At 38.5% G+C, this 11,405-nt stretch overlaps 2 protein-coding genes across 2 annotated transcripts; both read right to left on the bottom strand.

Annotated features, from left to right (window-relative positions):
- Positions 1-754: 754 nt before the first annotated feature.
- Positions 755-6,902, bottom strand: LOC133831407 (uncharacterized). The gene is made up of 2 exons (XM_062261681.1): positions 6,776-6,902; positions 755-3,064 (listed from the first exon to the last, which is right to left on the bottom strand). The coding sequence occupies exon 2, from the start codon at positions 3,054-3,056 to the stop codon at positions 1,035-1,037; it is 2,022 nt and encodes a 673-aa protein (XP_062117665.1). The 5' UTR covers positions 3,057-3,064; positions 6,776-6,902; the 3' UTR covers positions 755-1,034.
- LOC133831405 (uncharacterized) lies at positions 3,968-6,423 on the bottom strand. The gene has a single exon (XM_062261680.1). The coding sequence runs from the start codon at positions 6,108-6,110 to the stop codon at positions 3,981-3,983; it is 2,130 nt and encodes a 709-aa protein (XP_062117664.1). The 5' UTR covers positions 6,111-6,423; the 3' UTR covers positions 3,968-3,980.
- Positions 6,903-11,405: the final 4,503 nt, after the last annotated feature.

Here is an 11,405-nt window from a genome sequence, read left to right as displayed (position 1 = left end):
AACAGTGATGCAAAAGTATCCCACGCTTCCTTCGATGTCTTCGCCGGCCTGATGTGCTCCAACATTTCATCTTCAACTGTGGTTTGAATCGCAAACTTGGCTTTTCCTGCTTTAGTCTTCCATTTCTTCAAAGCGGTTGCATCCTCCGGTTGTGTGACTTCATTGCCACCAACGATCTCCCACAAGTCTTGGCCTTGGAGATATGCCTCCATGTGCATCGACCACGTGTTGTAATTTTGGTTGTTAAGTTTCTTAATTCCGCCGACCACTTGAAGGTCATCCATCGTGCAAACTCTGTAATACTAAACCACACACGATCACTCTAAGAAACTCAACAAAGGACTCTTTCGGTACGACCTCGATCCGGCTTTGATACCACTATTGGATGCCACAACACGTGAAAACGTAATTACTTTATTGATACAAAAATAATTACACCAAAACTTGATTACAACTCTTGACCACACACACTAAACACTCTAGCTTACACTCTTTGGAACACTTTTAGATGCACTTTGTGTACTCACTCTTTGACACCCTTCCAAGGGACCTAAGGTCCCTATTTATACTACTCAATTTTAATATGCTAGAGAACTCTAGAAACTACTTGATAGTGGGCTTTGCCCAAAGACTAGAAAAATCTAGCAAATCACATTTCTTCTAAACACTTCAAACTTCTAGAATGTTCTATGACTTTTATGAAACTTAATTATAATATTAGTAATAATAGAAATTTCTAGAACAATCTAGAATCTTAGAGGCAGTGGTGACTTTCCACCCAATACTAACATATATTAATTAATTATGATGTTTTAGTTGCAATTTACATCTTCAAGTATGTCACTTTATATAAATCAGGCAGGCATGGCCCAAATATAGGGCATCTCATCTCAAGTCTAAGGACTTCTAGAAGTTGGGTTAAAATAAAAAACAAATAGTTAAATTAAAAAAAAATTATAGAACCTTAAATATAATTCTATTAGGGGGCTCCAAAATGTGAAGGTGCCTTCTATAAGTACTCCAATCTTATATTCTTATTCGTTCATGTAGAGAAACTGAAGTCCCAAACCAAGATGGTTCATTAACAACCAAGTGATGGTCCATAGCTCTCCACCCTTGCTTGGTTGTTGAGCATGGACAATTGGTAAGCAATTAATTGCTGCATAACACATTAGTTCCACCCACATTCGATCCATTACCTCCCACTGGTCCTCCATTTTTTGGAGCTCTTTGGCAAGGTAACATGAATCGAACAACACTGATTTGCTTTTGAATTGCTTCACTGCAGCAGCTAATTTATCGGATTTTGTTTCCACTGACAGGAGTTTCTCGCAGGCTTTTGAATAATCACCACGATAAGATGATGATGATGATGATAGTGATATCTTGTCAAACTTATGGAAAAATCTATTGGCTTCTTCACATGTATCTTGGAAGACAACGTTCCAATTACCCAGAACGGGAGATAACATTGAAGGTTGCATGACCAAAAGATAGAACATGTAATCTGAAAGAACCTTGGAGATTCCTTTAGTTTTAGCAATGGCCTCCTTGTCTTTTGTTTCCTTATTATGATAGCAGAGCTCAGTAGCTAAATGCCATAAAAGAAGAGTTTCCTCATACTCAAACATCTTGACACTCCATTGAAGGTTGCTACAGCGAGGAGATGAGAGAGCGCAATGACCTCTGTGTACACATGCCGTTAGTACATCCTCTGCATTGCTTTTTTTTTCAGATTTCGTTCTTAGCTCATTGAAAACCAACTTCTTTAACTCGTCAGTGACCTTCTCCGACGACGAAAAGAGTGAAATCTTAATCTTTTCTGCAATTTCCCTTGCATGACAATATCCAGCCAAGTTGTAAAATACTGACATAGGACGTTCATCGAGGCAATAACTAATCATGTTATATTGGGAGATTGACTCTGACCATCTTCTTCTTTTGAATATGATCGAAGGAATATATCTCCTCCAAGTGCCTTTCAGGGCCCCAGGACTCCAATCTGAAGAAACTATCTGAACAAAAGACATGAAATCAAGAACAATGGCACAAATCAGCAAGGCATAAGTAATCTTGATGTCAAACTTATCAAGATCATCACCGTGCTTTTCAGTGAACAAGAAGAGTAAAGAAGCTCCCAAAATGGCACAGAAGCTTATAAAACGAAGCGTGAAGCCAAGTGTTCGACAGGCCACAATCACTTTGGTGTGAAGAGCCTCATACAAGATGCTTAGCTCGTTCTCAACCACTTTGAAAGCACTGGTGTGATCGGCCTCCAAAAAGGTACTCCGGGATGATGATCGAACATCCAAGCTTAGAAATCTATCAACAAATAGTCCCTTGAAGTGTCCAAAGAGCTTGCATGCTACCTCTAGTAGTTGCATGTCATTTAAATTTTTTAAGTCAGGTAACTTTAGAACTTCAGCTGGTGGAATAAGAATTGTCGTAGAGGAGGCTTGTTGTTGCATAGTGCTAATTGGCACCATTGGTTTTCCTGATCTCGTCAATGAAGAATCCCTCATGGCAGTGGATCCAAAACTGTCGAAACTTGGAAGATATAGAGCGTAGGTTCTTTCTCCATACTTGAAAATTCCAACCACAAAGACTAGAACAGAAGGGAGCCAAAGCTTGTTGGTGGGAATTGTCAAATATAAACTATAAGCTGCAGCCATGGCTTGCAATACGAGTCCCAGAAAGTGTCTAAGCCAAAACTCGTTGTCTTCAAGAGCATATGAAGTAATGCTATCAGGGCCACCAAGATGAAGCAACAGAAACGAAGCCCAAAATGCCAAGAGGTCATCTCCCATACCTCCCTTTGGCTGATCACAAAGGTCAGTTTGTGTTTTGATGATTGCGCCAATGGCAACGGTAGCAACCCAATCTGCAAGTAAGTAAGCCGACCAGATAAAGAAGAGAAGGAATGTGCTTTTAGATCTCTGTCTGCGCCAACCGAACAACACCAAGAAAGATTGGAGAAAAAGGCTTAAGATGATAAGCCCCCGAAGATGCCATGAATCCCATAGCTTCTTCACCTTGTTTGGGATCGGTAGTTCCATGCGTCTAGCTACTTCATATCAAGATTAACATCAAGTAATAAGTATATTGTAACTTTTCTTATATAAAGATGATATAAATGAATAATATACACTATTTACTTTAACCTTTTTCCTTCTTTCTTTATCTGTACAAAGAATGATAAACTAACAAGAACTTATTACTGTAAATTGTTGGTAATATTGGCAGAATTATACGTACGTGCGGGCCCCCACATCGATATAGTAATATATTTTTTGGCTTGGTGTAGATTATCATAATTACATAAATCTCATTTTGGTACAATAAAGATACCAAAAGTGGCTCTTGTGATGGAAAAAGAAAAATTAAGAATGGGATGTGTGGTGTAAAAGGGGGAAGAAATCCAATTAGGTGTCCAAGCAGATGATGCCCCACTTTTATGAAAAAACACATTAGGGAAGCAAAAATAAAGCATAATAAAGAGGAAAAAAAGAGAGGAAGTACTGACTAGACTACTAAGCATGAGCTACAATCAAAGAAAAAGCAAGAAGGAATATTTAAAGTGTAGGAGATAGAACAAGAAAATCACGAGTCTTCACTCATGATATCAATCTACTTTTTCCTTTAGTCGCAAAACCAACAAATTGAGTGAAGAGTATGGTTGTTCTCTTTTATTCATTCTTATAAACAATATTCTGCCTTTCATATATTTCAATTTTATGTTCAAATTTAGCCTACTAGATTTGAGTTTTTTTCTTTAAGTTTCTAGAGATGATCATGTACTGTAACATTAGAATCAATATGATTGAATAGTTGAATAAATTTTAAAAAAATTATAATTGTTAGTACAACAGATAATAAAGATGGGATATGCAGCGTGTGAACAATATACACATTCACGTTATAATATAAGTAATAATTTCAAAGCAAATATAAACCTTGATACATATAAATATATTATAGAACTAGAGATCATGAAGGGACAAGCCCAAATGAGCTGCTAGTAGGGGTATGAAAGTCAAAAATTCTCCATCTTTACTAAGTTGCTGCGCAAGAACGATTGGTCTGCAACTCATGGAAGCCTGCAGAAGAAAATTCCATAGCTCACTCATCAGACTGTTCAAATTGTGGTCAGACAAGATGAGAATGTTGGCAGTGATGCATGCCTCTTGAAACACCGATTTAGAAGCACCTGATTTGTTGCTATCTGATCTTGCGTTGGCACGAGCCCCCTTGAGTTCCTCCAACGAATATCCACTACTAAATTTTTCCTTCATTTTCTCAACCGCTTCACGATGATTTGTTATCTTGTTCTCTTCACAAAATCTCTTGATCTCATCACAGGTATCTTGGAGTACTTCCTCCCAGATATAGTCCAGAGATTGGCATACCTTTCTTTGTTGTCTAACCATTAGATAAAACACGTAATTCGAGAAAAACTTCAAAGTTTTTTTACCTCTTATGGCAGCATCATCATCATTTCTCTCATTTGTTCCTTGGTCATGGTCCCTACTTCTTTCAACAACAGTGTTACAATAGATTTCAGTAGCTAAGTGCTGGGAAAGAAGGTCTTTTGCTAGTTTTTCGTTTACAAATCTAATCATTATTTGAGCACTAAAAATACTAGGATTTGTATCCAAATTATTCAGAGGATTATTCAAAAACTGATCAGTGTACACTCCATCTTTATAAAACGCACTCTTGTCTTTTGAACTGGCCGGTACAGGCCTTCTTTCTGAATCCCTTTTCATTCTTTTGAAAATGAACTCCTTAACATCTTCATCTGCCTTCGCTGAGGATGAAAACAAGGCGATTTTAATCTTGTCTGCAATTTCCTTTGCATGAAAATAATCAGCCAACCTATAGACCCACCTAGGACGTTCATCAAGGCAATAACTAATGATATCATATTGTAAGACCCAACAACCACTTGATGACCACCTTCTTCTCGTATTATTAATCGAGTAACAAACTCTCCAGATCAAGTTGCTGATCTTCCTTTGAGCCACAAGGGCCAGATTCCAATCTGAAGAAATGAGCTCAACAAATGATAGGAAATCAAGAACAATGGCACCAAAAAGCAAGGCATAAGTAACTCCGGTGTCAAACTTGTCAAACTCATGTTTATCAACTGAGAAAGCAAAAATCATGCAAGAACTGACAATGAAACAGAAGCTGATTAAGCCTAAGATGTAGCCGAGTCGTCCACATGCCATAACCACCTTGGTGTGAAGATTCTCGTACAAGAAGCTCAATTCGTATTCCATGATTCTGAAAGCTCCAATATGGTCATCATCCAAACTCAGAAAAGTACTTCGGCTGGACCCTTGACATTCTGGACTAGGAACCAAACCAACAAAGAAACCCTTAATAAAGCTTTCGTATAGCTTATTTGCAATTGTAAGCATTTTGGTTCCATCAGAATCCCCTGACAAAGTGCTTCCTTGATGATCATCAGCAACTGGGATCGGCTCGTTGTTTGTAGTTGTCACAACTTCCGCCTCCGCTTCTGCTTCCGCCCCAGCTGCCTCTTCATAGTCAGGCCCAGGTTCAGGCTCCGGCAAAGAACTGACACCAAACCTGTCCGAGCTACCAAGGTAAAGGGCACGAGTTCTCTCCCCATACTTGACGGTTCCGACGACGTAGACAATGAGCGTGGGAAGCAAAAGCTTGTTATCAGGGAGCGTGATATATAAGCTGTAAGCGGCTCCCCAGACTTGCAAAACGAGTCCGAAAAGATGTCGTAGCCAGAGCTCATTGTCCTCGAGAGCAAACGAAGTTATACTGTTCGGACCTCCGAGATGAAGCAAAAGAAACGAAGCCCAGAAAGCGAAAAGGTCGTCTGATGCATTGTTGGACTCGCAAAGATCGGTCTGGCTTTGGATGATGAGACCGATTGCGGCCGCGGCCACCCAGTCTGCCAGCAAATAAGCCGACCAGACCAAGAAAAGAAGCAATGTGCTTCTTGATCGCTGTCTCAAGGGTGCAAAGCACACTAGAAAAGCCTGAAGGAAGAGGCTAAAGATGATACAGCACCTGAGTTGCCATTCGCTCCATATCTTACTGACCTCGTTAGGAATGGGTAGTTTGGCCATAACTATATAAGATTATATATGTTCTTAATTTTTTTCAGTGATTTCTTCAGAGGGAAAAAAAGCGATAAGAAACTATTAACAAGTGCTCAAGCGTTTGTCCTCATTTATGAGCACAGCTAAAAGAAAGTTAATTATCCACCAACATGTACCCTATATATATTTAATAGTTCTTTTAAAAATAAAAAATAGGCCTGGAGCGCGTGTACACGCGCTCCATCTTCAACCTTCAGCCGGGTCCAAACAAGACCCGCTATCCGACCCGCGTGAGAAATGCCTTCCAGTGCTACTTTTGGCAGATTATGAGACTTGTTTTTCCCAGAATTTTATGGGTAATTCATTTATGAAATTTATTTGAGCCAAGTTTTTAAAAGTTTGGCGTTTTTAAGTTTGTCTAATTTAGTTCTAATGACATACTATTCATATATGGTATAAAATCTTAATGCTGCTCTTATTTAAGCAAAAAATGGAGAGAGATGCAAAATGGGTATTCAAACCCCTGAAAATGTTAATATTCAAGAAAAGTATTATGAAATTTTGAAAAAATAGACTGGGCTATGGTACGCATTGTTGATTATTATATCGTAAAGAGTAGACATAATTATCTCCAGATCATGAATTTGATCATAATTTATTCCTTAAATAAGTATATAAAGCATGAAAATTACCTCGAGTGTTGTGACTCTATCTTTGTTGACTGTTGTGTAGTGTTGTGCCTGTTGAAAAAAGAGCTTCAAATAAGCGCATCGTATTTGCAAGAGGAATTCAACTCCTCTTTTAACATATTCCCATTTCTACCAATATACCAATCAAATTCTTTTAACTCATAACATTTAACGTGGGATTTTTAGGCATCTTCTCCAACTCATATACAATTGAATATTTCGACACATTAGGCTGATCGATTTAAAGAATGTACAGTATGTTAATACGTACCTACTTCAAGTGTCTTAGTAAGTTGAGCAGCATAGCATGGATTCATACGGGACAGGGGAACCTATATATTTAATAAATTAAATTTTAATATATAAAAAAATTGAATTACATAAAAGTTATTAGACTATATATAATTCAAATTATTATGGGGGCGTCTGTGATACAGCACGCCTCTATGCTGTATTGGTATAATAAGCCCCCAAAAATGACATTTGAGGTTGTTTTTATCCCAATTTTTTTTTAAGGTGGTGTTTATTATAATTATAGTGATTTTTTTGTAAATTTTCAATATATTTGAAATAGTTTACAACACCGAAAACAAAGTTCAAATAGTTTGTTGCATACGCATTTGTTATTTTATACGTGTAAAAGAAATTGTTTTGAACTCTGTTTTCGACAGTGTAAACTATTCTAAATTTCTTGAAAATTTGCAAGTGGATCACTATAACTACAAATTACAATAAACACCGCCATGAAAAAAAATTATGATTAAAATACCCCCAAATAGCTTTTTTGAGGGTATATTGTATCCATACAACACTATCCCAAATAAAATTTGATATCTTTAAAAATGTTGCAAATATACTACAAAAATATAAAATATATCAAGAATATTAAAATAAATTGTGGATGTTGGTTCATATTACTTAAGTTTTGTCCAACTCAGCTCACTCTATAAATTAAAAGGCTTCTGTTAGTTAGTTAATTAGTTAGCAAGGCTCTTGGTATCTCTTTATTCGGCTATATATACCAGCTTTGACTAGTTTTGAAGTTAGATGTTTTTCTTCTGATTTTGGCTTTCAGTTTAAGAGAGAGAGAGTTCTTGTATATTGTTCTTTAATTCTTTGTTCCTTAGTTTGGGAACTTGAACATTGTAAGGAATGAATCTCCATTGTTGTACATTGCTTCTGCTCAATATATTGAAGCCTACTTTGGCTGTTTCCCCGTGGAGTAAACTAGAGTGCTAATGCTCTAGATCGAACCACGTAAGTTCTTGTGTTGATTTACTTTTCTGTACATTGTTTTGTTTTTCATTCTTGTTCAATGATCTACTTATTTGGTGTTCTTGTTTGTTGTGGTTAATCACCACAAGTGGTATCACAGCCCAGGTTCGACATTGAAGTTCAAGAACAGCCAACATTGTTGATCAAGATTCATTTCAAGAATGAGTACAGCTAAGTTCGAAGTTGACAAGTTCACAGGGGAAAATGACTTTAGTCTGTGGAGAATCAAAATGAAAGCTCTACTGGTTCATCATGGATTGTGCGAAGCTATTGAGATGGGTGCATTCAAAGAACTTTGGAAACAAAATTCAAGAACCGGAAACAAAGGCTCACAATGCCATTCTCTTGAGCCTTGGTGATGAAATTTTACGAGAGGTCTCTCATGGAGCTACGACAAGTGGACTTTGGAGCACACTTGCATCGATCTACTTGAAGAAAACTCTGGCAAACAAATTGTATCTGAAGAAAAGATTATACACTTTGAGAATGGAGGAGAACAAAGAACTTAGGAAGCACCTAAACGAATTCAACAAGATTATCCTTGAGCTACAGAACATTGGTGTCAAGATTGATGATGAAGTTCAAGGAATTGTACTGCTGAGCTCTCTGCCTAAATCATATGAGCACTTTGTTGACACAATGCTTTATGGAAAAGAAACTCTCACCATGTCTGAAGTCAAAGTTGCTTTGAACTCCAAGGAATATCAAAAGAAATCAGATGACAGAATGGACTCTAGTGGAGAGGGTTTAATTGCTCAAGGGAGATCTGAAATAGAGAATTCAGAGGCTACAGAAATCACAAAAATTCCAGTAATCATCATGGAACCTATCAGAATAATGGTGGTAATAACAGTCATGGTGGACATCAGTTTAAATCAAGATTCAGACATGGAAAGAAATGCAACTACTGTAAAAAGGAGGGTCACTACAAAGATGAATGTTATGCCTTAAAGAACAAGAATAATAGAGACAAGAGCTGAGACAGAAATGACAAAGGGGACAAAGGTGAAGCAAGCATTGCATCTGATGGATATGACTCGGCTGATGTACTTGTTGTCTCAAGTTCAGAATCAGGAAAGGATTGGGTTTTTGATTCGGGCTGCACCTTTCACATGTGTCTAGATAAAGGCCTATTCAGTAACCTTGAAGAAAAGATTAATGGGACAGTCTTACTTGGTGATAACAAAGCTTGATCAATCAAAGGCATTGGGTCTGTGATCATCAAGATACATGACAATGTTCAAAGAACTATTACAAATGTCAGGCATGTCCCTGATTTGAAAAGGAATTTGCCTTCAATTGGTGCTTTGACTAATAAAGGTTGTACAATTAAGATTGATGACAACTCCTTAAAGGTTGTAAAGGGTTCTGTTGACCCAGGATTTGGCCAACTGACACGGAGTCAGAATATGCTTGATATGAATGAATGTGTAGAGAAGAACGTAATGACAAAAAATAATAACAACACGACGTTTTTATAGTGGTTCGGCCCCAGGATCTGGTAATAACCTACGTCCACTTAGACTGTTATTGATCTGTGAATCAAAGGGGTGATCAAAGAACAAGGGTTCAATGAGTTTCACTAACCTCTGAGGAACAATACAATATTCAAGGAGAATTCCTCTAGTCTCAAATAATTCAAAAACCAAAAGTCCCTTCCTTGAGCTATCTTTTGCTATTTATAGGATCAAGGGGGATTACAAAAGATTGTTACAGATATTCTTTCCTGAATTATCGGATACTCAGGAGATTGTGTGAGTTAAATTCGGAATTTACAAAGATCTTCATGCTTTGTATGCGGAACTATCGACCAGACTGGTCGCAAGTAAAACTGGGCTGCTTACTGCTTCTAATGCGTCTTCTGGTCGATACTCTAGCAGAGCCTTTCCAGGTGTCAGCCACGTGTCCAGGGATCACTTGCCACGTCATCAATGCTAATTTTTTGGATAATATTTTCCCCCCAAGTTTATTTATCACGAGCAATAAATAAACTTTTGAACGAACAACTCTTCGGTAACCCCGCCTTACGTGTCAGAACCCTTCGCGTGTTCTTGGAAAAAGTAACCTACTTCTGTCTAATCACGTCTTTTCGGTTCCCCATAAATAATTCGACGGCCATTCCGCTTCCCCATACTTCGAAAAAGGGAAACTGATGATTACACTTTTTTAATGCCACAGACAAACTTATATAATACCTTCTAAATCTTCCTTTTCTTTTTACGCACGCCATTGCCTTCTCAAGAAACCCTAAATACCAGAGCTTTAATCGTCCCCTGAGACCGTTTCTTCTGTATCACTCAGACTGAGAGTTTCTTGATCTCCGAAGGCCCTTTCTCCATCTCCACGATCATTTTCTTGGTAAGCTTTCGAATTCTTATGCTTCAAATTTTCGTGGTGCATGCTTCTGTATGTTGACTGTTTGAGTTTATCTGTTTCTGGTTTGAGACGCTTGTGAATAGAATGTTTTGTAGGCAAAAAAGGGTTACGAGTTAGTTTAATAGTCAGGATCATACTTTTAGGACGTAAAATCGAAGTGAAAGTTCGATCTTTAGGCTAGTTGGAAAATAGGTTTTTCCCGCCCTAAGGGGAGTTGAAAAAGCTTTCTTGAAAAAACTTTTTACTTTCACCCTTTGATCCGTCTTTCAAACTGTTCGTGCGGAAAATTTAGCTTTTCGTTAGAATGCTGTTGTACAAAAGCTTGGCTTTTATACACGACCAGCGTTATTCTAAAAAGCCTTCAAAAATTCTTTACCCTCACCTCCCCATTCTTCTGTTTGCAGACATTGATGCCAGATTTGTGGGGAGGTGAACGATCCATCGACGACGACCTTCTCGCCCAGCTGCTCGAGGGCGAAGAACAACCGGCCGACCAAGTTCACGAGATTCCCTTCTCACGACCCTCTACTAGACCTCGTCCTTCTCCTCCTCAAATGGCCCGTTCCAAATCCGTAGGCAAGAAAAGGCCTGAGTCTGAAAATAGTCCAAACCTTCCTGCCCAGCCTGATTCGCAGGCTAGGGTTCCCTCGACCAGTGGTCGAGAAAATCCTGCTCCTGATCCTAATATCCAAACCAGGGCCCGCCCCCGCCATCAGAATCTGCCTGATGTCGAGTGGTATACTTCCCCGACCAGCTCAGTGACCCTTCGGATGGTTGCTAATTACTTCAGGAAATACCCTCTTACAGGGGTTTCCATTACAATTCCTGTCGTAGACCAAAGGGCTAACCTCCCTGGGGGCATATATAGTGCCTGGTCTCGGTATCACTTAGAGGCGGGGGCTTACCTCCCTCTACATCCTTTTTATGAGGGGGTGGCCAATTATTTCGGTGTCGCCCCCTTCCAAATTACTCCAAATGGATA

Source organism: Humulus lupulus, chromosome 4 (assembly GCF_963169125.1).
Source record: "Humulus lupulus chromosome 4, drHumLupu1.1, whole genome shotgun sequence".
NCBI classification, from domain to species: domain Eukaryota; kingdom Viridiplantae; phylum Streptophyta; class Magnoliopsida; order Rosales; family Cannabaceae; genus Humulus; species Humulus lupulus.
The sequence above is the reverse complement of the archived record's forward strand: the minus strand, read 5'-3'. Positions and strand labels throughout refer to the sequence as shown.

Coding starts and splice junctions, on each gene's coding strand:
- LOC133831405 (XM_062261680.1), bottom strand. CDS start 6,110: ATGGCCAAACTACCCATTCCTAACGAGGTCAGTAAGATATGGAGCGAA.
- LOC133831407 (XM_062261681.1), bottom strand. CDS start 3,056: ATGGAACTACCGATCCCAAACAAGGTGAAGAAGCTATGGGATTCATGG.